Source organism: Podarcis muralis, chromosome 2 (assembly GCF_964188315.1).
Source record: "Podarcis muralis chromosome 2, rPodMur119.hap1.1, whole genome shotgun sequence".
Lineage (NCBI taxonomy): Eukaryota > Metazoa > Chordata > Lepidosauria > Squamata > Lacertidae > Podarcis > Podarcis muralis.
The window spans coordinates 38,519,352-38,544,616 of NC_135656.1; the positions used below are offsets into that span (position 1 = coordinate 38,519,352).

Consider the following 25,265-nt stretch of genomic DNA (forward strand, 5'->3'; position numbering starts at 1 on the left):
GGCATAGAGCTGGGTCCTGTAGCCCTCTTAAGCTGTGCTACCATAGACTGCAGTTTTTGCAGGAGGAGTCTCATACTATTTACAGCAGGCTTGTTCATTGCTTAATAAATCCCAAACACGTGTACAAAGATTGTCATGCAAACTATACCTGGGTGAAATGTCCTCATTTATATAACTCTTAAAGGTTCAAAAGCACAGTCCTCTTTTGCACCTGGCCAACCTAGGAGCCAGCCCATCTCTGAAAGCAATCTCACGAACACCCTCTTAATCAGAACCGCCGCCCCCAATGTTATCATCCTCTCTCATTCAGAGCTCACAAGTATTATTGGAGGGTGAAAAGAGGTGGGAACAGGGCCTGCTGTTTCTGTTTAACTCCAGGAATCATTCCAGAGAGGATAATATCCAAAGATTTCAGTTTGCCATGTCAAATATGCAGGTACTTTGCGGTATTAAAAATTGATGCCCTGTTCTTATAAAACTGGCCCTTTCTGATTGCTAGAAGGCAAAGTTGCCCATAAACAACATTTTATTTCTTATTTAATGCAACTTCTTGGGCAAAAGGAGTCAATCAATTTTTCATAAAGTCTGAGGGAAAGATAAATGCCAGGGATCATTTTCTGAGTCACCATCAAACAGAATTGATATGGATATGAGACAGCACAGGGAGGGTTTGACAATTACGGTCTGAATGACCTTTTCATTATTTTGTTTTAAGCCATTAATCTCTCCCCCTCCCCACTTCCACTCGTTATAGGCTATTTTAAGTAGTATTGTGTAGCCTACACATTTCAAATAATTTCTGTCCGGTGAAGTGGCCAAGAGGACTTGGCTCAAGTCAGCGTTTAAAAATGTGTTTCTAAGCTATTGCATTTTGCAAGGGGAAGGGGCATCAGTGAGACCCCTGGCGCACGTCAGGTTAGACTAGCTCTGCATAGACTATGTCTGCAGATTATGAGGGTTACTGGAACTAGAGCAGAACCTCTCATGGCTACTGCCTGTACAAAACTAAAACTACCAACAGGAATGGAAAGTGAAACTAGGTACAGTAAAGGTAATCCTCTGGTGCTTAGAATATTGCCACGTTCCCAATACCCACAGCAAAGACTCTTCACATTATAACAAAACCATTGAGACAGAACTTCATTGCTACTAGTCAAGTAGACCCTGGTAAGCAAGGCTTTGGCAGGTGGGTGGCACCTGCCCGTTTTGCCTCAGACAGTGAAATGGGACAGGTTACTCCATGTTTCATAATAAAAATAGCATATAGGAGCAAAACCCTTCTGCAGATATAAGAAGACACTCACACCGTGTTCCTAGATGTCCACATCCTCTCTCTGGATGTGGAGAGGAGAAAAAGGACAGAAACCTCAAAATACAATGATGTCTACCTGAAGCTACTCTGAAGCACAGCAACTGTGACATCAAAATATTTTCCATCATAATCTTCCTCGTAATCTTTTCCAAGCAAGTCATTTAGAATATTTATACAATTAGGATAGAAGATTTCTGATCCAGTTTGCTCACATTAGGCTTCATCCAGGCAGAATATCAATAAATATGGTGCTACTCCATGTTTCTCCCTGAGGAATCCTATGGAACACCACACAATGCAGTCAGTATTATGGATGTATTGGACATATGGAGATGATCAATACTTCAGACTATTGCGGCTGCTATAAATCAATATAAATGTAAATTGTTAGTGGGACTGTGCACTGTTAGCTAATATCTGTGAGATATTAGACAAAATATCTGAAATACCACAGTTACATATATATTAAACATCAATAAAATAAGCCATTTCTCAAAGAAAGATGGAGATTTAACACTATACTCTTTGATGTCCTTAAAATGCAAAGTCACACAAACTCATCCACTCTGAGGAAAATTACTTCACCTTGCAGTAGTTTGAATGTGAGCAAGAAAAACAGCACTGCCTCAGAAATATATATTAAAAAATTCAGTTATGGACACGGGAACACACAAATATAGTTAATGTTTTTAAAAAATTTACTGGGCACAAAATAACAGATTTCCCAAGCATCTGACCATATATTTATAATGTCGATGTAACCGTTAACCTAAGAACAGCTAAGCTGCACAGGTTGATCTCAGCCTACACATTTAAAAGCCTTAGAGAGATAGTGCAGTCCCTGTGATTCATGCACTGGTAACCTCATGACTGCACAACTGTAATGCACTCTGTATGGGGCTTGTCTTGGGACTGGTCCACAAGCGGCAGCTGGCTCAGAATGTTGTGGCCAGGTTACTGAGTGGGGCACCTGGATGTGCGCATATTACACCTATGCGGAGGGAACTACATTTGCTGCTGATCAGCCATCAAGCCATGTTCAAGGTTTTGTTCTTTACGGATAAAGCCCTGAACAACTCAGGACTCTGTTACCTGAAAGACTGCCTGCTCCTGCACAGAACTGTAAGATCATGTAGATCATCTGCAGAAATTCTACTCATGGCACTGCATCCTACTGAATATCATAGGGCAGTGACCCCCAAATGGGTTTTTTCTGCTGTTGCCCCTATACTGTGGAATGCCTTTCCCTCTGCCACATATGAAGAAGCAGCCATCAGTTGCTTGAGACATCTTGTAAAAATGTATCTTTTTGTAAAGCTGACCCATAAGACCTGACTATTTTATGTGACCGAATCCCCTGAATTTATTTACTTTTAGTTTATTTACTTTTACTCATTTTTATACAGCTGTTCCATTGGTTTTGGGCTGTATTTTTGTTTTATATTGTATACTGTTTAGATATTTTTAAGATACTAAGTGGTCTTTCAGTGCTTTAAAATAAACAAATTAAACATTGGAGGATGGGCGTGTCCCAAAGGCACCCAAAATTGTGAAGCATGTTGCAGTTAAAAACCCTCCAAATGCTGTTGGACCCCCAACTTTCATGAGCCCTAGCGTGAGGGATATTGGGAGTTGGAGTCCAGCAATATCTGGAGGGCACCAGGAAGTCTATTCCTGTGCTATAGCAATCAACAAGTAAGCAAACTCCAACAACGTACTGAAAGATCTAATAACATCTGAGCATTGTGCACAAATGAGCTGCAAGTGCGAGATAAAGTAAGAAATTACATGATATTCTGTCACAAAAAGCAAGTGGCAGAGAGAGAACATTTGAAACAGAAGCACTTCCTCTAAGGGGGAAGGGAGGATGGTGAAGTTCCAGGTATCTCCCAAAGGTTTGCTTTGTATTGTGGTTTATTGCTAAACTTGGAGTTTTAAGAGTTTTAAATGCATAAATGGCAAAATAAATACCTAATAAAATCTAGAGGACTGAAGCCCTGGTGCATAAAAAAAAGATTTTAGGCCACTGTGGTCTACAGAAAAGCTGGAAATGAACGAATGGCACTGTGAATATGCAACATGCTCTGCTTCAAAAGTCACATACAAACACAACCTTCTTAAGATACTGCTACCACAGCAGAACAACTGAAACAGGAAGGAATCGTGGGCAGGACAAGGGCGGTAAAAGCTTTTCCTCTGTGAGGTCACTAACCTACTTAGCTCCAGAAAGGCTCCTGTATCCTGACAAGCTTTATGAGAGTTATGTAGAAGGGGAAAGTGCTTAATGTGGAGCTGGTCCACAATGTACATTGCACCTGCTATACCTTGAGCTGCTGAGCAAGGCTCAGTAGCCCAGCTTGGGTGACCAGTTGGCATCCTCACACATGTCATTCTCTTTCAGTATCTACTCCATCTTGGATACTAATCAATAAAGGCTTTGTCTGTGGTCCATATGTTACTTCTTTGTTGCTAGGGATTGATAGATAGGGTTCCCTTTTCCTCACCTGAATACGTTCTAGCTTCAGCTGGCCTCAGGATGCGACTCAGAGGCTGGCAGGGAGTCTGATGGGCAAGTGGCCTCTCCTACCTGTGCCCCATCACCCTGTACCATGAGGGCCAGGGGGCACTAGTAGGATGGGTCCCCACTGTAGCTGCCTTACATTTCAAAGAGAAAAGATGTTCTTGAACCATAACTGATGCACCTTCATAACTAACGCAGCGCAGATGTATTTTACACATTTTACACTTTGGCATCTGTACATGGTTGCAAGCATTTATAGGGAGACATAGTCTCCTTTAGCCCCAAGTGACTATATATCAGTGCATCAGTGACTGTATGCACAAATATTGAGTTAACAATCTACACTCTCTGCTAGGAGCTCCAAAGCCATTAGGGAAAGTGTAAATAGAGTAGCAGACAGTGATTTAGAATAAACATATTGAACGGACACTTCCGTGCTGTTCTCTAAAAGATATCCTCTGTCTGCAGAGTCCACCAACCCATTTGAAAATGATCTACTCTCACCGGTCATTTCCTGGCAAGCAACTTGTAAACTGTCCACACCATCACTTTCTGGCATTCACTGGCCAGATCCAGCCTGCAAGAACATCCGTCAGAGGATAAGCTTACAGAGTGGACATGTCCCTAATGCTAGATGTTTGCTATTGGCTCTGCTCCTGGGACTCACTCCAAATCCACACACAGTACAACTTTAAATTATCTACAACAGGATAGTGTAGGCAGAAGAACAAGGCTCCAGTTACCCCAAAGAGCAGTTTCCAAAGCAAAACAATTTTTTAATGTAGCATTAGGATCCCAGCTCATGTTTGATTCATGTTTGGCTTTTATTTATTTTAACTGTAGCAAACAAAGCTAAGAGTAACTGCAAAACAAGATGCTCAGGAAAGAAACCCTCTGTCTTGATTCAGAGCGCCCTGTCATCACATGCTTGCTCTCAGTCACTCAACACCTGTTTCCAATTTACATGCTCCTATACCAATAGCTCACTATATTAGTTTACACTTGTTTGATTGCCTTCTCGCTTTTAGGCTGTGCATTTTATACTAACAGGTTATTCTTAGTAACAGATTAAAGTGCATGTTGACCCTGGAGGCTTTGCTTTCACTTTCTATCTAATTCAATTCCTTTCTCTTGTGACCCTCCTCTGAATTCACCTTCCAGAGAGTTATTGTGCCGTTTATGTGGAAACAATGGGTTCCTCAACAACAACAACCACCACCACAACAACAACAACAACAAACATAGGGCCCTGGAAGATCAAGTAACTATTTTAAAATACATAAAGTTAATAAAATATTGATAGCTACAGAATTAGACACTTTAATAAAATACTGAAACTTACAAAATTCCGATTGGAATATCACTTTCTGACTCTTTTATCTCTGCAAAATTGGGTATAGCAGAGAGTAGGGTGGTATTTAAACTGCTCAACATCCTATTGCAATCTGAAAAACACAGGGTACATCCAGACTGTCACAATTTTGTGAAAGGGATTCAAGTGCATATCAGAACTTTAGGTTTGCACAATTAAAATAGATTAAACAGTCCCATCACCTTGAACAACAAATCTATTTAAAAAAACAATCTGTTTTTTTGAGTTTTGGAAAGTGATGGGGAAATGCACTGTGTAGGATAAATGAAAGACCAACCAGAAGACGTATAAACACCACACAAGCAAATGTGAATTAATGTAGAACGAAGACTCATTGCCATATAATTGTCCCCCACACAAATCAAAACAAAAGACCATATATAATCTAAATGTGCAGAAAATTTGTGTAAGCAAATCAGGATGCTCAACGTACAGGATATATATAACCTGTTCACTTTAAAATGGGAACAATCAGCACTTTTATTGCAGAAATTCCTATAGCCACGAGAGTAGCACCCAATAACTAGGCTCACATTTCTCTCTCAACAATTTCCAATTTGAGAATTACTCAATTTGGTTCTTGCTGCCCAGATTCAATTGTTACTAAGCACTTCTCGGTTACAATGACCGAGCATTCAGTGGCAATAATAGGGTCCCCATGAGCTGAAATACCTATATGCAAGCACACAAAGGGGGAAAGATGGTTTAAAAAAAGTATCCTTATAAACCACCCTTTGGCGGCACAGACATTTCATAACTAATTGCTTTGTACTGATCACAGATATCAGCCATATCTTCTAAAAGGCTAGTTAAGTCTATATATGGTCAGAAGATTGCAGGGCCAGAATATTTGTTTTGTTCTGCTAGAATCAGATAGCTTTGTGCCCATCTCTTACTCCAGTGGGTTGGAGCTAGATCACTCGGCGGAAGGTTGATCTGCTGGAGAATTAAAAACCTACAAGTCCTCATCGCTGCTTGTGTCAATGATTAAAGCCAAGATAGATGTATGAGGAAGAGCTGCAACAAGGAAGCAACTTCACCCCATCTTTCTAAAATGAGGTGCTCAGTAAGGACGACTCATGCAAGAGATTTGATTCATTATTCTATCTATCTATCTATCTATCTATCTATCTATCTATCTATCTATCTATCTTGAGGCTTTAACTCTACACATAGTTCTTTTTTTCCTTCTTGAGGTGTAAAATGAAAATTTCTTTTTAAAAAGGTTTAATTTATGTGTCTGTCTTCTGTGAGGATAAAATTGGCTACATTTTACTGCCTCATTGCACCCAAGAAAAGAAGAAAAGTTAACAGTTAACACATTGTCCAACAGAATGAAACAGTTCCACTAAAACAGTAAAATAAGAGCCAGATCGGTGTCTTAGCGTTGTTAATGTATGAGGTTCCCTGATTGTCAAATGACAGGCTGATTATGAAAGCTTCAGCAGCAATATCCTAAACCTGTGCAAAGACAGAGACTGAAAGGTGTCACTTGGGAGGGCATGCCATAGATGCTGTTCCCAAATATTTTATTTCCTGAACAGAGAGAACTGATCCCAATCTCATTATGCTTCACAGAAGGAAGTGTGCTGGGTCCTAGACATTTAGGGCTTTATAGTTCTGCAGTAGTTTAAATCCTACCTGCACACACTCTTTCAAAAGACCAGAAGAACATCAGATCAGAGCACTGTACTGTTAAGGGACTCTTCACAGCACATCTGCCACCTAGATGGTTGACTTGTGTCGGTAGTAAAACTGTAAGGCAATGCCACTGGAAGCTGAGCAACAGGGAACCATTGGGCGTATTTGTGATGTGGAAAGGGCGAAAGGAAATGGATGAGATAATGATTGGAGTATTTGTGATAGGTAGATCACATACGCATATCTTTGATAGGTGATAAGCAATAGGCATTCTAGCATCTTCCCAAGCTCCTAAGCATATTATTCCCAGGGCCATGTGTACTCAGCACATCTGCCAGTTTACTAAGCTAACAGGAAAATTGGTACAAGGTTCAGAACCTGGCATTTCAAGGTTCAAACTTTCACCTTTATTTTAAAAAGCAAGTTCCCAGCCCTCAAGGTTGCAGAATAAGCTTGAGAATATGTAAGCCATAGGTGTGAATTTTTAAAAGCCAGATGAGATCTGGGCAGGCATCTACTAGTCAGGAGATGCACCTTGATGCACTGTTTAACCTCTTAAAAAAAGGTAAAAGGACCCCTGGCCATTAAGTCCAGTCGCAGATGACTCTGGGGTTGCGGCGCTCATCTCACTTTACTGGCCGAGGGAGCCGGCGTTTGTCCTCAGACAGCTTCCAAGTCATGTGGCCAATACGACTAAGCTGCTTCTGGCAAACCAGAGCAGCGCACGGAAACGCCATTTATCTTCCTGCCAGAGTGGTACCTATTTATCTACTTGTACTTTGACAGGCATTCAAACTGCTAGGTTGGCAGGAGCAGGGACCGAGCAACGGGAGCTCATTATTCCAAACCAAAGCTCCAAGTTTCTGTCCCAATACCACTCCAGCTCCAATTCTCAAACCTTCTTTTCACTTTCTCATTGAGTCCCTGTGAATGTTTTCTGAAAACTGATTTTGGAAGCAAAAGAGATCATGCAATACTAAAATGAAACAAAACTCAAAGCAAGCCTAGAACAAAATAGCTCACTAGCATAATTCATTCTATTTGTAGAGTTTGAGTTCTCTTGACACAGAATATGGAAAACTTTGATACACAGTATGCCCTTTACTACTCCTGCCCCTCTGCTTCCTTCATATGTCAGATTTCAGTCTAAGGACTCTTCTACTGATGAAGCATGATATTCAGCAATATTGGGAACCTTTCACAGAGTTAGCAAGAAAGCAAATGCTAATTCCTCTCTTAGCAGAAAATAACCATAGAAAGCTGTAAATACCCATATCCGCACCCAAAAGCCAGGCTCCATGTTCTAATCTACACAACATAAATCCATTAGGCCCAACTGTACTAATCAGAAGTCATAGCAAAATGCACTAGAGATCCCCCCCCCCAATCTCTTTGGAATTGACTATTCTGCATGACTGAGAAGGGTGAGCCCAGAAACCGAACTGCTCTGTAGTCTCATTCTAGTTTAACTTGAGCAAAAGCCTTAACAATGCAAAATAACTTTTATTGAGTTGGACAAGAGACATGCAAGTTAAATGTTATTTTCTAACTTTTTGTACAAAATGCCTTAAATAATAGAATTGCGTGCTTTCTTCCCCCCAAAATATCCTTTTATTGATTTCCATCAGTATTGCATGAAATCACCATATTAGCTTTCCCCCATTAATGGGATCAGACACACAAGTCTTGTTATATTAGTGATTTTCACAGTGTAACTTAGTAAGCTATTTTTAATGCTCTGCCGGAGGCTTGCCAGGCTTGATCATATTTTGACATTCGATAGTAGAGGCACACTCGTTTTGGCCCAGTTTGCTTGATTTGCGATTATTAGGAGCACAAAGGAATGCGACCCATCTATAAGAGCGAGACTAAGGGAGAAGAGCACTCTGATCAGGAAAAAGCCAAAGGCGCATTTCAAAGTCTGCTGGGACAAAATGGAATAGCAAGGCAAAAGAGAACAGAGTTGCTAAATGTGCTTAGATACAATGGGCTAAACGCCTTGCAGCTTCTAAAAAGGGATGAAGTTTTAATTTCCTGGCTTCTTTGCCCAGGCTGCCTTGCCATACTTAGCACAACAAAGGTAAAGGACTCCTGACAGTTAAGTCCAGTCGCGAACGACTCTGGGGTTGTGGCACTCATCTCGCTTTACTGGCCGAGGGAGCAGACGTTTGTCCGCAGACAGTTTTGACGTGGTTTCGAACTGCTAGGTTGGCAGGAGCTTCTTCTTAATAGTGGCCTTACAGTGCTTCAGAGAAAGTGTGCACAAAGCTGGGCAGGTATGCAGGGATCCGTTTCCCATTTGTTTGCACCTGCCTCAAAATTGCATAGTGGTACCTGGGTGGGATGGGATGTGGGTGGCGCTGTGGGTTAAACCACAGAGCCTAGGACTTGCCGATCAGAAGGTCGGTGGTTCGAATCCCCACGACGGGGTGAGCTCCCGTTGCTCAGTCCCAGCTCCTGCCAACCTAGCAGTTCGAAAGCACGTCAAGTGCAAGTAGATAAATAGGTACTGCTCCGGCGGGAAGGTAAACGGCGTTGCCGTGCGCTGCTCTGGCTCGCCAGAAGCGGCTTAGTCATGCTGGCCACATGACCCAGAAGCTGTACACTGGCTCCCTCAGCCAATAAAGCAAGATGAGCGCCGCAACCCCAGAGTCGGTCACGACTGGACCTAATGGTCAGGGGTCCCTTTACCTTTACTTACCTGGTGGGATCAGGCCACTTTTAGATTCTTTACCAAAGAAGGAAAACTGAATGTAGACTTGGTGGTCAAAAGCATATAGGAGCCAGCATGGGAAAGAAGCTTGTGGCAACAATAAGTTCCATAATGCAAAAGGAAGGAAGTGAGGAAGAGCAAGAGAGGCATAGAAACATAGGAAGCTCCTTAACAGCTGGTTAAACGATTTTTCCATCCAACTTACTACTGTTTACTTTGACTGGTATCCACTTTTGCCCTAAATGTTCAAGTCAGCTGGAAGCCTAGAACCTGACAAAAACCAATGAAAAATAAATGGGCAGGTGTAATATTTTGCTGAACTTCACCGAGTCTACCACCCGACTGGTTTATATATATACCACACATCTCGCCTCTGGTGTGTGCCAGGGATACAAACCCACAAAGCAACTGAAACAAATTCTGCTTTAATCTCTACCACCATTGTATGTGAAACCTGCTGTAATTCAGAAAAAGCAGTGCAATAATTTTGTTACGTATACTTGTTTTGCCAATTGTATCTCCATATTATTGAGAATTGTTTTATATTGCTTTAAGCACACTGTTTAGATTTTTAAATAAGCAGTTTTATATACTGATCTAAATAAAAAAACAACAGTTCTTCTCTTCATGTATGACAAGTTGTCAGTACCGTTGTACTTTTTAGGAAACAGTCATAGCTCCTCTGTGTCATATAACATATCTACTTGCAGAGCGATCTTATGCATTTTTGCTCAAAAGTCAGACCATTGTATCCAATGGAGCTTATGCGTGTGTGTGTGTGTGTGTGTGTGTGTGTGTGTGTGTGTGTGTATAAGATTGCAGATTTAAGATGTGTGGAGAATTAAAAGAAGAGCAGAGCAGAAAACACCAAAGATGTTTGGTGTTACTCTTCATACTCTTCATGGCATATTTTCATGTTATTGGACTACAGAACTTCTATATGGTTAGGGCTGTGCTTTCTAGCATATTGGGAACGATAATTTAATCCAGAGTTCGCAGTAGCAAATATAATATAAAATAAAGTGCATTTCCAAAGATTATACCAAAGCTCTAACCCTGGAGGGGAGAGGGGAAGGGTTAAGAGAAGGAGATATCCATGACCAGTTCTGAATCCATTTTCAGAATCCATTTTCAATGCCAGAGTTCAGTCCTGACTCCTGACATCTGCGGAGTAATAATTAAACACAGTGTTTCTGAGCATACAAAGTGTGTCTTATTTTCAGCATTGGAGCCACAAGGGCACCCACATGCACACAAGCAGAATGACAGCCCAAGAGTATGATGCCAAGGCACCTCTCATTTTAGAAATTAAGCACTTGTGCTATTTGTATTAAGAGGATGCCATTATTTCTATTCCAAGAGAAGGAGCTACTGACCTAACAGCCACCTCATGTGCTTTTGCAAACTGGCCTTCAATTGCAAACAGATGAGTGTTGCTCACCAACCCCCAATAGCCTTAGCAGTAAGACTGCAATTCACTTGAAAACACCTTCAGGAATTCTGGCAAGAACCCTGCAGTGACAATTATGTTTATGGGATGTGTGCGTCCATCAGGAAGGAATCTGTCATGTTTGCGCTATTATTATGATTCTTCCCGCTTTATTAACATCCTTTTTAGTAACCACACGCCTTTCAGAAAGCTGCTTTGGTGGTTTGCAAGCACAGCAGTGCAACATGTGCAGGGCTCTTAAGTGGTGGGGAAAGAGGCTACATTAGTCGTACAGTATTCATATAAAGAGTCTTGGGGAAGGGGTTAGAATTGCTCTAACTGTGGCAAACCCTCAGTGACCTTGGGCTTCAGGGCTGTCACTACGCAGCTAACAATAGCCATTCACAGTCCCTGGCACAGACCTCTGATCCACAAAGGACTTGTTCTCCTCTAGTGTGTTTAGTCATAGCACAGAAGTCAGCAGCCCAGCCTGGCTTCTGAGACATGGACCCTGTAAGAATAAACTGTTTCTTCTCTCATCCTCCTTTTATTCTCTATCCAAAGAATGGTTGATTCAGATGACTGACCTGGATTGCTCTAAAGATTTGTCATGTCAGACTGCTGTCCTATAGGAATCACAATGACCTGGGTTCAGATGCAATGCTAAACTATGGTTTAGCATTTCATGCACAACCTTCGGCTTGTGTGCTCCCCTCATCCTCATGATGAACAGAGAGAAGCTTCATTTTCAATTAACCATGGTTTAGTCCTATGTCTGAACACTAAAATGTAGTTTTTGTGTCTTGACTATAGTTTATTGGAATAAGCTAGCTTCATAAACCTTGGACAGCCTTCCAAGGGCCACGGCCCAATGGTGGGAAGGGCCAGAGGCAAAAGTAGGCAGAGCAATGGATGTAAATTTTACATTTGTGTTTGTTTCAATACACACTTAGCCCTTGCTATCCTCCATCGATCCAAGCAAGCAACTGCAAACCCTTCAATAACATTGGATTGGATCCAGATTTATAGTGCAAATTAAACCACTTAACCATTTATTTTGAGAAGCAAATCTTTTGGGTAGTATTCAACTAAGTTTTACTCAGAGTAGACCCTCTGAAATTAATGAACGTGCCTAGGTTAGCACCATTACTTTATATTGGTCTACTCTGAATAAAATTTAGTTGAATGCCTTGAAGTCAGTGGGGCTTATTCCTTACGGGAAGATTCAGTTGCATGCTAAATGTCTGCTGTATACTATTACGTGCAAGACACTGCGTGATTTGACCTAGCATAGGAACATAGGATGCTCCCTCATCAGCCCAATGGTCCATCTAGTTCAGTACTGTCTACATAGACTGGCAGCAGCTCTCCAGGGCTTCAGGCAGGGAATCTTTTCCTAACCTACCTGGAGATGCTAGGGTTTTAACCTGAGACTTTCTGGATGCAAAACAAATGGTCTATGGTCTTTCCCCTAAGCCAGGGGTCTGCAACCTTTAAGACAAAAAGAGCCACTTGGACCCGTTTCTGAAGAAAAAAAAACTGGGAGCCACAAAACCGGGAAGGTGACGTTGGGACGGTGCGTGACTAACGCACGCACCGCCCCCATGCGACGTCACAGCCAGTACAGCGCCCGCCACAGTGGGGAGTGTCGGGGCGCACAATGCGCCTCCTCCCCTCGCTAGTATCCGCCCCGGAGCCGCGGCAAAGGTGTAAAAGAGCCACATGTGGCTCCGGAGCTGCGGGTTGCAGACCCCTGCCCTAAGCTATGGCCCTTCCTCAGGCTTTTCATAGGTCTCTGGTTGATCCTGGTAGATGCTTCAGAGGCAACATCTCTCTTGTGAAGTAACTTAAGCCATCCGATCTCTGACTTAGAATCAAGCTGACCCATGGCAGGACGCAAGATCTTTTAACTGACTGTATTGAAAACTAGCTGAGGGATGTATTTTAGGACCATGAAGGGGAATGACTCTGTAGATTTTATTTTATTTTTTAAGAGACTGTGGCCACTGGAGAATTACAAACCATTTACCTCATGCTTAGTTGATGTTTCTAGGCAATGCTCTCAAGTGGCACTTGTATGCAGATGAAATGCAGTTTGGAGTTCTAGTATGTTATGGAAACATTTTCCTGTGACAAAATATGCAATGAATGACTTGGTTTGAAATCCTGCCAGCCTGTGTGTGCTGCTATCACAACATTAAATGACTTTTACTTAGGGTGAAAGTTCTTGTGATAAATCATGGAAAAACTGACTTGTGCTATCTTTAGTCACCGTGCTGTTTCGCTCTCACAAGTCATTCACAGCTCTAAAAATACAATTTATATCACCACATTCCTGGAATTCTTTCAGTTCTTACATTCTGATTTAAGTGGCATTAAAGTCCCGGCTGCAAAGTTCAAGCCACGGGACAATATCTCATCAGGGGATTAGTTGTCACCTGAGTTCAATACATTGTTTGCAGTATTTATTTGATCTGAGCTCCAAACCTAATGCAGAAAATCTCCCTACACATACACCTACTACCTGGTTATGTGGAACAAAGGCTAAAATGATCTTGGGACAAGATAATCATTTAATAAGCACACTCTGAGCGCAATAAAGATTTAAATTGAAACACATGCATGTCACAGAGGCTGCTTGCCTATAGAGAAAGCCTTAGTGGGGTCCAGGTTTACTCTCAAAACCTACTAAGATTCAGTCCTCGTGCACCTTCTCAGAACTGTAATTTGTTGGTGTTTTGGACTCACACATCTTTGTCATTCTCCAATTGATTAACTTACCAGACTTTTCCAAAATAGTTATTGATTTAAAGACACCAGCATGTCTGGCACTCGCTCTCTGGATTTAATTACAACTTTCCCTGATACTTCATAGTTTAAGCAGAACTGAATGCTTTCTAATTTTCCCTGATAGGGACCATGGGGTACGTTGTGTTCTTTATCCCAACTGGCAGATCAACAAAGCTGAGCAATAAAAAGCTCAATTTGTGTAATAAACTGTGGTACAATCTACTACTTAGGCACAAGGTCCTTGAAAACATGCAACCTTTTCTGCACATTACTTTAAACTCAAACCAGATGGACACTTACAATTTCTTGTCTTTCATTCAAGTGGGTCAGGGAATATGTAGTTGGAGGGAGTCTGTTTCACCACATTTGTATCCTCTCTTTTGCCTAAGTAGCTCAAGAGGCACTTTAGAATCACAACAGCCCTGTGAGGCAGGTCAAGCAAAAAGATAGTGGAAAGACACCATCACACACACACACACACACACTGTACTCCATCCCACCTTTAATGGATTGGCATGGAAAAGAGCAGGAACATGGAGCAGAACAACTATGCCACTCTTATAACTTAAGAAAAAAAATCATTTCTATACGATTCTACTTAGAAGTGACTCCTATTGAGTCCTATTGAGAAACATAGGATGCTGCTTTATACTTTTGGACCACCTCGCTCAGCATTGTCTACACCTAGCTCAGCACTGTCTACACTTCCAGGGTTTCAAGCAAGGGTCTCACCTAGCCTGATGTGGGTATGTCAGAGATTGAACCTGGGACCTTCTGCAATGGGTTCAGTCAGGCTTATTTCCAGGTCAGTGTGCCTAGGATTGCAGCCAAAATGACCTATAGCAATCTCCAGATATGAACATGGATTTTCCACATCCAAGGCCACAAATTCCTAACTTAGCTTCTTTAAAAACTGTCCTGGGAAAACAAAAGGCAAACACAATGTAGGATGTGTCATTGAAATATTTAGGTAAATTCAAAAATCTACTAGCTCATGCAATCAAAATGGTGCAAAACTGACTAGTGCTTCTTAACCTTTCCATTACAAAGACTATTATGTTGCCAGCAGCATGAATAACCTTAACATATGCCATCCTGGTGAGTGAAGGTTATCACGCCTGCTCACTTTCAAGAATAATTATGCTGAATCCTCTGAACTCTAGTGTATGATTATGCAGTTACACTTCCTTTCATCTGCATCTAGCACATGGTCCATACATAACATGCAATTTTATTTTATTAAATATAATGTATACCCTATCTTCTTGCAAGCACACCACAGTGGTTGCTATTATTATTATTGTTGTTATTATTGTTGTTGTTGTTGTTATTCCCTTCATCCGAAGATCACAGGGTGGTTCACAACATAAAAATACAAAATGAGAACACAAAATACATAATAAAACAAACACAAATCAATAACCCCATCCCACAAACATATTAAAAAGGCCATAGAATGTTCAATCAGCCCAAGGCCTGGTTATAGAGGAACATTTTCTGTCACCTAAAAAATGTAATGAAGGCACCAAGCAAGCCTCCCTAGGGAGAGCATTCCACAAATAGGGAGCCAGCACAGAAAAGGCTTGTTCTTGTGTTACCCCCTCTGGGCCTCTCATGGAGGGGGCACACAAAGAAGAGTTCAGGTTGGCTTATGTGGGGAAAGATTCTATGATAATGCATTGCAGTAAACAATAAAAAAATCTAATCAAAACCATTAAAATGCTAACAGAAACCATTCAATAAAATTAATCAATAAAAAGGCAGCAAGGCGCTAAGGACCTTTAAAGCAAAAAAACTCCATCATGAAATGAGCCCAGAAGCAAAGTGGCAGAAAATGCAGATCACACAGGCACATAATGATTTCTTTGACTGACCTGTCCCAGACAATATTCTGACAACATGATTTGGGACCAACAGACACCTTTCAAGGGCAACCCCATAAAGACAGAGTCAGGATTTAAGAGTCACTTCTTTCCTCACAGCTTGCAGTTTTAAAGTCTGTTTATCAGAAAGGTAGGTATCTCACCATATGCCAAAGTAGCACCATACTTTTGCATTTATATATGCACCTTGCTGCCATATTCAGAGCATGTTATGTCTTTCTCTCTGATTTCTTAGGAAAAGGACTCACCATTCTTGCTCTCAGCAAATGTAGGGACTTGGGTACATGACTGAAGGGTCAAGTTTCTCACTTCACTGCAATCACAGTCCTTGAGGAACACTTCTGAATTTCCACTGGGTGCATTTTTCTGGCCTGAAAGCTCCTGTTTAATCACACCATTCATCACTAGGCCTGAAGGGATTTTGTCAGATATCTCTTCCTCTACTTTGAAAGTCCCACGCTTTCTAAGAACTGGGACTCCAACAAAAAGCTGTAAGGAGAAAAGTTGATATATGACTTGATATGATACTGGAGGCAGGACAGAACACATGGAAATTGCATTGAGGAAACAATAATTGCCATACATTCTGTGTCTCAAAAGTGAGGCTAGATAGTCATACAGTTTGACTTCAACTGCTTCAAATGGCAACAGAAGAGTCAAGATTTTTGTCCCCTCCATTTCCTATCTAGTTGTGGTATTATATTGCCATATATCATTTTACCTGTAATGGATTTGTGTGGATCAGCAACCAACCATTTGTTGCCAGAATTCAAAACTGGGTCTGGCGGGAACCCAGGATGCTCTGCGGCAGCCAGGGGAAGGGGTCAATGGCCACAAAAAAATGGTGTGGCTCCCAGGAAGACAGGAGAGCTGCCATGTCAGGTCTCAACCTTCACCCATCCAGGTACCAAGTAAGTGACCGTTATACTACAAGGCTCTATGCACTGGAGCTCACATAGCTGTCAATGTTTTTCTCACTTTGAAATTTGATGGAGTAATACAAGTAAAGTAATAAAAATCACTGAGGAAGTGACTGTCATAGTAACTATGGCTGGGAGTGGGAGTGAAGAACAATTTGATTCTGGGTCTACCTAGTCTAAATCCAACAGTATATCCTTCACTATCCACTGGAGGGGCAACATAGTATTGAACCAGCAGTGGATCAGGGTTTACTGGAATATGATGATAAAGACAAAATGCTGCCAATGCCCACATTTACTGATTATGCAGAAAATATATTTGTGTGACCACACTGTCCTGAATGTGCCAACTCTACCTACTACCTGACAGGATAAAAATTGAGTACACAAGGGTTCAACTGGCTTAAGCATACCACACAGATATTCACATAGTCCATTGTTTACATAAAGGTCTCCATTTTGGTACTTCAGCCTACTTTCATGACCACAGGAGAACCTCATTCATTTGTAGCAAGAGTGCAGGTTGGAAAATATAAGTATCAGTTTAGAATGGTTACAGAAGTTAAAAACAATTTCTTTTCCTTGAGGACGGGAAATGCTTCCTTCCTGATCTGGCCCATTGAATGCAGAAAACTGAGAGCACACCAGCCCTCTTCCAACCTGCCACACTATTACCACACACAGAAGTTATGGACATTCAAATAAAAGATCACAAAAATGTAGGATTTAAGTTTTAAAATTATGAAAATGCATTATCATTGGAAACAATGATCCAATATGCATATGTATTCATCTCTAGCTGCCAACCTCCTCCTCAATTAATGAACAATGAGATGTTCACAAACTTAGATATAAGATTCTCAGCTGCAAAAATAAGGGTGAGTACACAGCATCTTAAAGCAAATAATAATAATAATGATGATGATGATGATGATGATGATGTCTCCTAAGTGGTATAACTTCCCATTAATATAATAATAGCCCACTGTGGCTTTGCTGGGCCAGTTGCCCAGACAATGACCGCTCCCCGCTTAAAACGGGGGGCGCCCTTTGCGTGGAGGCGTGCAGCCCCTAGATCTGGAGCGGCTCCAACAGCATAGGCTTGGCCTTGCCTTCCCTCAGGTGGGATACCTGGAGGTCTCCGCCTACCTCAGTCATTTGCCCAATCCCACCTGGGGGAAGCGTTGCCAAGGAGACCAGGCCAGGTAGGGGAGGGACTACCTGCCCACACGATAGAGGGAGGATCTTACCTGGGAATCCTCACTCGGCTCCAGAGCTTCTCCCACCCTACCCACCCTCAGTTAATGTCTTATTTTGCAGGTTAACTTTTCTTCACAGGTTTTGCAGGTTAACTTTTCTTCACAGGTATGCGGGCGCTGCTACGTTAAGGTCGCTGTTAAAGGGCCGGAAAGGAATTTCCCTGCATTGGCAGGTTTCGCCTTTCCCGTAGCAAAACGTCACAACTTTGGCGGTATCAGGCCTTGGGCGGAATCCTTTTGTCCATCTTCCTCTTTGCGGCGGCGATACCAGGGTTCCCCGTTAAAGGGGTTTTCTGAAGGGAGGCTTTGGCCGTACACTGAAAGGTTGTCATTGCTCTCCCCTGCGGCGGCGGCGTTACGGGGGTGGCTATCTCTGCTTGAACATATGTTCTCCAGAGCCGGCCCATCCCCCCCCCCCCCACACACTGGATAACCCTGATGCTCCCTAGGTCCCCGGCTGGGGACCAGGGAGGGAGAACGCCCAATGCCTGAGCCAAGGTCTACCCACATTTGAAATTTAATAAAGTTGTGGCCAATTTAATCCCATAGCACGTTGTCTTGAGTCGTTATTCCACATGACGGGGGGACCGTGCAGGATCTGGGGACTCCGCCTGTCCACGCAAATTCCCCTCCTGATTTATTAAGATTTCCCCCCCAGCAATTTTGGCATGCAATATGTCCAACAGCATGGCAATGCATCCACAGTTATATCCAAAACATCAAAAATCCTCTTCTTTATGTCATTAAGAAACAACTAGCAATAACTGTTTATTCTTGTGTTTTCAAATATTCATCTTTCTTAGCATTTTGGAACTCTTGATGTGATGCATCTTTCCAGTGGAAAGTTATTGGTGATGACAGGACAATCCGGGAAACTGCATCTGCTCACCAAAAAAAAAAGTAACTTTGTGCAGCTGAACATTAAATCTTTGATGAATTAGGCCCAGGGCTTTGGTGACGTCTGTGCTGAACCAATATGACAGTTTTATATGGATTATGATTATTTATGTTTGTGAAAAATAGTGAGCGGGAGCCAGCAAGGCAGTGTCGAAGCTCTGGGACCACCAGCATCGGTGCTCCTCGTGGAGGCTTTTTATATTAGTAGAACAACATTATTCTGAAATTTGGAGCATGTGTAACCGTTTAATTTTCACTAACTGTAGTAGGGTGCTTCACTGAAAGCCTGGGGGTCATGACATGCCGTTAGAGACGCCTGCTTTCACAACACACTCAAGTAGCACTGGCGTGCTGGGCTCACTACCCCTCCTTGCAAACCCCCATGTCAGATTTGGCCTCAAAACATTCCACACTGTTCCCTCACTTCAGCTTGAACTTAGCATATTTATAAAGCTTAAGCATACTTGTGAGCCTCAGAACACATCTCCCATCATACACTGCTGCCAACATATAAATTGCAAGACTATACACAGAACAGGACGTGTCCTGTCTCTTCTCTGCCTATAAATATTAAGACCCATAAAGTCTCATTACAATGGTAGTTTTACATGGGCTCTTCCAAGCAAGATGAAATCTGTTGAGTAAAAGTTTCAGACAACTCTGCTACAGTGTTTCTGATTCTGCTTAATACCAAGACGTACAAAGGGGCCATAAATATTTGAAACAGTGAAAGAAAAATGTCTTCTCCACAACTGTCCGGATTCAGTTTTAATATAACAAGGACAACCCCATTGTAATACTGGCATCCTAGACACTAGGCACACCAATACCAAAATGAATGAATGAAATAAATAAATATATTTAAGTTGACACCAATAGGTTTTATCACACAGCAAACGTTTGAAATGGTCTCTACCTTCCATATGAATCTGTCTGCCCACTGTGTTTAACATCTGAGGACCTGCTTCAAGTTCAGGGCTGAGGCTAGCAAGAACATGAAAGCAGACTTTTTCAGTTGTCTCACCCAGGTGGCAGAAACTCTGCCTGAAGAAGTTCTGTTTTGACCCCCTTTCTCTCCCCCCCCCCCGTAAGACTCCCCGGCCCCAACATTTCCCCTTCCAGCTGTGTTGTTTTTGTTTGCATGTGTTCGCTCCTGTTTTTATGACATTCAAAATCTGCTGCCTGAGGTCTCTGCCTTAGAGACTGAGAGACTACTCCTTTTGAGATAAAACTGGGACTGCACACACGAGGCACTGAGGACCATCATGACAATTATGGCTAAAGCAGTAAAGAAGGAGTTTTTGAAACCAATGGCATTTTAAAATAGCCTTTCGAACAAATATACAATTTGAGCATGGAGATGCAGGTAAGCACACTAACTGCTAGCCTTTAAAACTCCTGCCTCCCACAAGTTTTCCATGTCTGACCTGTTTTGTCTCTCTTATTGCCAATAGCCATCAATCTTACTATTTCTCATGAAACAAATATACTGTAGATATATTTTACAGAATTAAATATAATACTAGTGAACCAGTAATATTTTCTCTTGACACATCCATGACACTAATTATACACAGTATTCAAAGTGTTTCACATACATTGTCTCGGTAACAATAAATACGTAAGATAACAGCTTCCCTAAGCCATCTAATGAGTTCACAGCTGAGTATGTGAGATTTGGACTAACTGGCTGATTCCTCTGTGCACTTAGCCACTGTGCTACATAAGCTCTGTCTAACCCCCTTTTCTTTCTTTCTGTTGGCTCTTTTTTCCCTGGCAGGTCCCCTCTTGCAGCAAAAGATTCTACAGAATTACCCAGGCCCACTACAGCCTTTTCTGCTTGAAGGACTAAGCCTCCGCTTCAGCTTCAAAGGATTTAATTTCCTCATCTTCTTGGCTGAGCCTCTCTGGGATTTGGAGGTGGGCTGTTGTGAAATCACCACCTATATGTGTGCATGGCTATAAGACGTCTCTGATGCTGCTCACCCAGTCATGCCTTTGGTTCTCTACGCAGCTCACTTTTTGCTTGATTTGTTACGGGGCCAAGTTCAAGGAGTTACTACTAGTAATTAAAGCCCTTAACAGCTTGGGACTAGTTTACTTGAAGGATTGCCTCACCTCATATATGCCGACTCAGCCACTTACGGTATATCTGCAGAACTTGCAGAACTGGCACTGTTACAGATGCCATATTATACCCATTTTGCACTTGTAAGAAATCAATATTTGAGTGACAGCACCTACACTTTGACATCAGGCAGGTACCTTCACAGTACTCTTTTTGGTGCCTGCTAAAAACATGTTTGCTTAGACAAGTCTACACATATTTAGAATGCTGGTGTGTTTTTAGTTTATTGCTGGTTTTAATTTTTTGAATGTTTTATTTGTTTTTACTAATAATATTACTGTTTTGTAAACCACTTTGAGGTTTTCTACAATCAAGCAGTAAATAAATTTTATGAAGTAAAATAAGAAATAAATAAGCTTTGAGTTTGGGGTTGTTGTTTTTTTGCTCATCTAGGCATGTGGATGGAGAGAGGTAAGAACTAACCAGTCTCTGGGATGGATCAGATTGAAGCAGATTTTATTAATGTTGATTCTTGGAATTCCTGCTTTCACTTCCATGCACTGAAAATTTCTGTGTTTGTCAACTCCTACATTGGAAACTTGCTGAGCAATCTGGAAATGGGTAGGCAGTAAGTCTGATAAATATATTTAAAATCCATTCTTACTCACAATCCCAAGACATACATTACAGGCTCACTTGTTCTTTGGAAAGTATGGACCAGGCAGGGTGTTCTGTTAAATAGGTTTGATGGTTGAGCAATGCAATACATTTCCCTTTGCAAATTTAAACTCTAAATATCCATTTCCTCCAGAAACTCAGTGACAGTATTTCCATAGGTACATTTTATTGAATTGTCCAGATGCTTGTAAAACAACCTGAAATATTTCATATTTTAGGGGGGGGAGGAAGGGAAACACACTAGACCCCTGGAATGTTTCAAAAGCTGTTGGACCTGTAGTTCCCTGCATGCATCACCAATCTGGATCATTTGTGAGACACCTGAAACACAGAGTACAAGCTTCCCAATTAAGGGACCTTCTTTCAATGTGGCCTTTACATCATTCCCATTAACTTTTCATTTAAAAAGGTATTTCTAAGGTAGTGATTAAAAAAAACACAGGGAAAGAGAAGCAAAAGAAAGTGACAAACTTTTCTTCCATCAGCTCCTTTTGCTGTTGCCTGCAATGGCTTCCTTCCAAAGAAAGTTGTGTCAAGTGCAGAGAATGTGATAGAATAAGAGGCTCTCCCCACCACCACCACCACGGTTCCTTTCCTGATGACCTATCCACCCTTCCATCTTCAGAGGATGAAGCCAAAGGTTTAGAGGAAGTATCAGACTGGCAAAGGGATTTCCCCCACAGAACCTGTTCCAGGCATCCCCATGGCCTTGGAAGAGAAGCCCATGTTACTATGACTCTGACCTGAGGAGACTGCACCCATGTTCTCAGACTCCAATCCCAAAGCCGCAGCAGAACCACAGTCTCCATGCACTGGAGTTAATGGTTACCGAAGCAGGTTCTAACCCAGGCTTCCTCAACCTTGGCCCTCCAGATGTTTTTGGCCTATGACTCCCATGATCCCTAGCTAGCAGGACCAATAGTCAGGGATGATGGGAACTGTAGTCTCAAAACATCTGGAGGGCCAAGGTTGAGGAAGCCTGTTCTAACCCTTAATGGAACAGGCTTCTGCCTCTGCGGGTGGAGCTAGCCATACATATGAAGCTGTGGCTCTATTTAAGACTCCATCTGAATCGGCTTGTGGTTGAAATAATATTTTAGTCTGCTTGTATCATATTGTACCAGAGGTATTCAGTGTCCTATCTGTTTTGCTTGGACTTGTCTCATTGGAACCTAACCTCAGCTTTCCTGACTTTGCTTTATTGGAATGTGGCTGCTACTTTACTTGAACTTACTTGATTTTGCAGTGCTAAAACCCAAGCCTACACCTAGCATGCATGCATTTGTTTCTGGGCACTGCCTGAGCAAAGGTAGCTACCTTTTTCTTTAGCTCTGGGGCCACATCCAGGTTTGGCCAATTCTCCAGTGGCAACATTGCCAGTGTCTTCTTTTATTTTGCTTTTTATTTTTTTATTCTGCTTTTGCAAATCAGTAAGGGGGGGGACACATCAGTCCAGCAGTTAGCCACGCTTGGGCTTGGCAGTCCCCAAATTTTTTATCACTGTTCAGCAGGATGCTATGCTTCTAATTTTAAGAGATAAAGTTTACAATGCTATGCACACTTACACGGTAGTAAGCGCCACAGAATTCAGTGAGATTTAATTATGGGTAAGCATGCAAAGGATTCTCCTGTAAGGAATTCTGGTCACCTGAAAACTGGTCACCTGAAAACACAAAATGCTCACAGTGAGGCTATGACACTGCTTTCAGAAGACAACTTCAGAGGAGTCAAATTGTCTCCAGGCTTTTTGTAGGAATCAGTCAAAATCATGAGACAAAGTCAAAGTTAAGTCCTATAGTTGATTTCATTGGAATAATATGCATGCGTTTAAATATTTTCCACTGAAATTAGTGGGACTTAGGTGATTTACTTTGGCTGGATCATGCATATGCTTTTTCAAGCCCCTTTATCTTTCCAACTCCTTTCGCTGGATGGAAACAAACACAGTGTAAGTCTAGATGTCTCATTCATCCACTTGTCTCCCATTTTTTCCTGTTTGTCTTAGCAAAGATTCAAGGGGAAGTAAATGCATCCCCTACTATTGCATGGTGAGTGGCTATTGAGTAATCAAGGCTTGCCATAAAACCTTGAAAACCAGCAGAGAAAAACCAGGAGGGAGAGAGAAAGGAAGGAAAAGGGAGCCACATAGATGAAACTTATCGCATTCTTTGCATGTTTATTGTGGTATGTTTGTGTTCCTGGGATTCTGCTTGCAAGAATGTTGCTGATAAAAAAACATGGGTATTTATGCTTGTTAGCTGTTGTTTACAGTGTAGTAGACAGTAAGGGTACTTCCAGATTCTCTAAGGAGTTGAAAGACAGGCAGGGCCAGATGTACTTTCCCCTGCTGACAATGATTCTCAGAAAGTTGACTAGTTGCCACAACTGATATTGGTGGATATGCGCAGAGAAGACAGGGGTGGGAAATCAACATTTTGGAAGTTGAACTTTTTTTATTGCCTAGAATAACAAAGTAATGAATTTATCCTTGTGAAAAACATTCCTGGAGTGCGGAATTGGGGTTATCTGTTTTTCTCCATAGATAATATTAAAGTTTGGAAGGTTCTGTTCACTAAACTCCCCAGTGCTTCCTCCATTAAGCAACAAGGCTGCTTCATTATGTGGAGGTTATAGTCCACTTTTCCCATCAAGTTGCAAATTCTTTATGTGCCCTAGAGAGGTGGCCTGCCCACCTCTCTAACCACTGCCAAAGAACAAGCAGCATGGGATGATTTCTTGAAAGCAGGGGAGAAGGGACTGTTGAAAAAACTGCCTGACAGACTAGAAGCAGAGGAGTTGTTATCCTTCCTCCCACCTACAGTAACTCTCCAGGCCTTTCATTACTTACCTGCCTTGCACTTCCAGCTACTCCGGATGCTCCATAACTAAAATGATCATCAACTATTGCTCTCTGGAAGTGTCACAACAGATGGAATGCTGTTACAACAGGTATTGAATTCCACAACAAACAAATACAATCGATGTGAGCCAGAGCTTCAAAGGGGTATAATTATGTAAGATAGTTGTTGTCATTTTAGCCCCAGGTAATACAAAATTAACAAGAAGCAAGGTGATATCATACAATGGATGAACATCTATTAGACAAGAAATACTCCAGTCTTGGGCAGCTTCCAGATAGCGGTCTTATATTGCATGCAAGGCATTCATAGCTGAGTTTGTCACGTTAGCTTCTACACAGTCCAAGTTTTTCCCCCAGTTATTGCTATTCGTTGCTATTCCTACACTTGCCATCCACAGTAGCAATTTAACTTTGAAGCCCCTCCCTTCAATCACTAACCACTACCATCCACTACCTTTTTTTCTGTTCTGGGTACATGTATTCATTACTGTACCTTTGCACATGCACCTTTAAGGGAAAAAAATCCCGAGGAAGTGCACAAAGGCAAATATTAACAGCATTAGGTATCCTGTTTCATAACAGGCAAAATGTGGGTTGTGCTTTGAGGGCGAGGGGCAATCTCTCTTTTCACACACACACACACACACACACACACACACACACACACACACACAGTTCTAGCAAAAGGGTAATATTTATCTGACAAAGGCTTACACAAGAGTGAGAAAGAGTACTTGTGCAAGACCTCTGTGTGACATTATTATTATCATCATCATCATCATCATCATCATCATCATCATCATCATCATCTTTATTAGCTTTATTATTGACTTTGAAGTAGTCCCCCACATGTACAGACTGACTCTTTTGACAGAACAGTTCCTCCTAATCTAATTTTTGAAATGCAAACATGCCTTCAGCA

At 41.8% G+C, this 25,265-nt stretch overlaps 1 protein-coding gene across 3 annotated transcripts in view; it reads right to left on the minus strand.

Annotated features, from left to right (window-relative positions):
- The window catches only part of MYOCD (myocardin), a 136,054-nt gene that overhangs the window by 81,465 nt on the left and 29,324 nt on the right, over positions 1-25,265 (minus strand). Inside the window, exon 2 of one of the 3 annotated variants that reach the window (XM_077924274.1) lies at positions 15,910-16,150. The exons of 1 other annotated variant lie outside the window; for it this stretch is intronic. In XM_077924274.1, the coding sequence (XP_077780400.1) occupies positions 15,910-16,150 (241 nt within the window). Of the gene's footprint in view, positions 1-15,909; positions 16,151-25,265 lie in introns of those variants that run through there. One more of the 3 variants, XM_028717097.2, reaches the window with a different exon arrangement.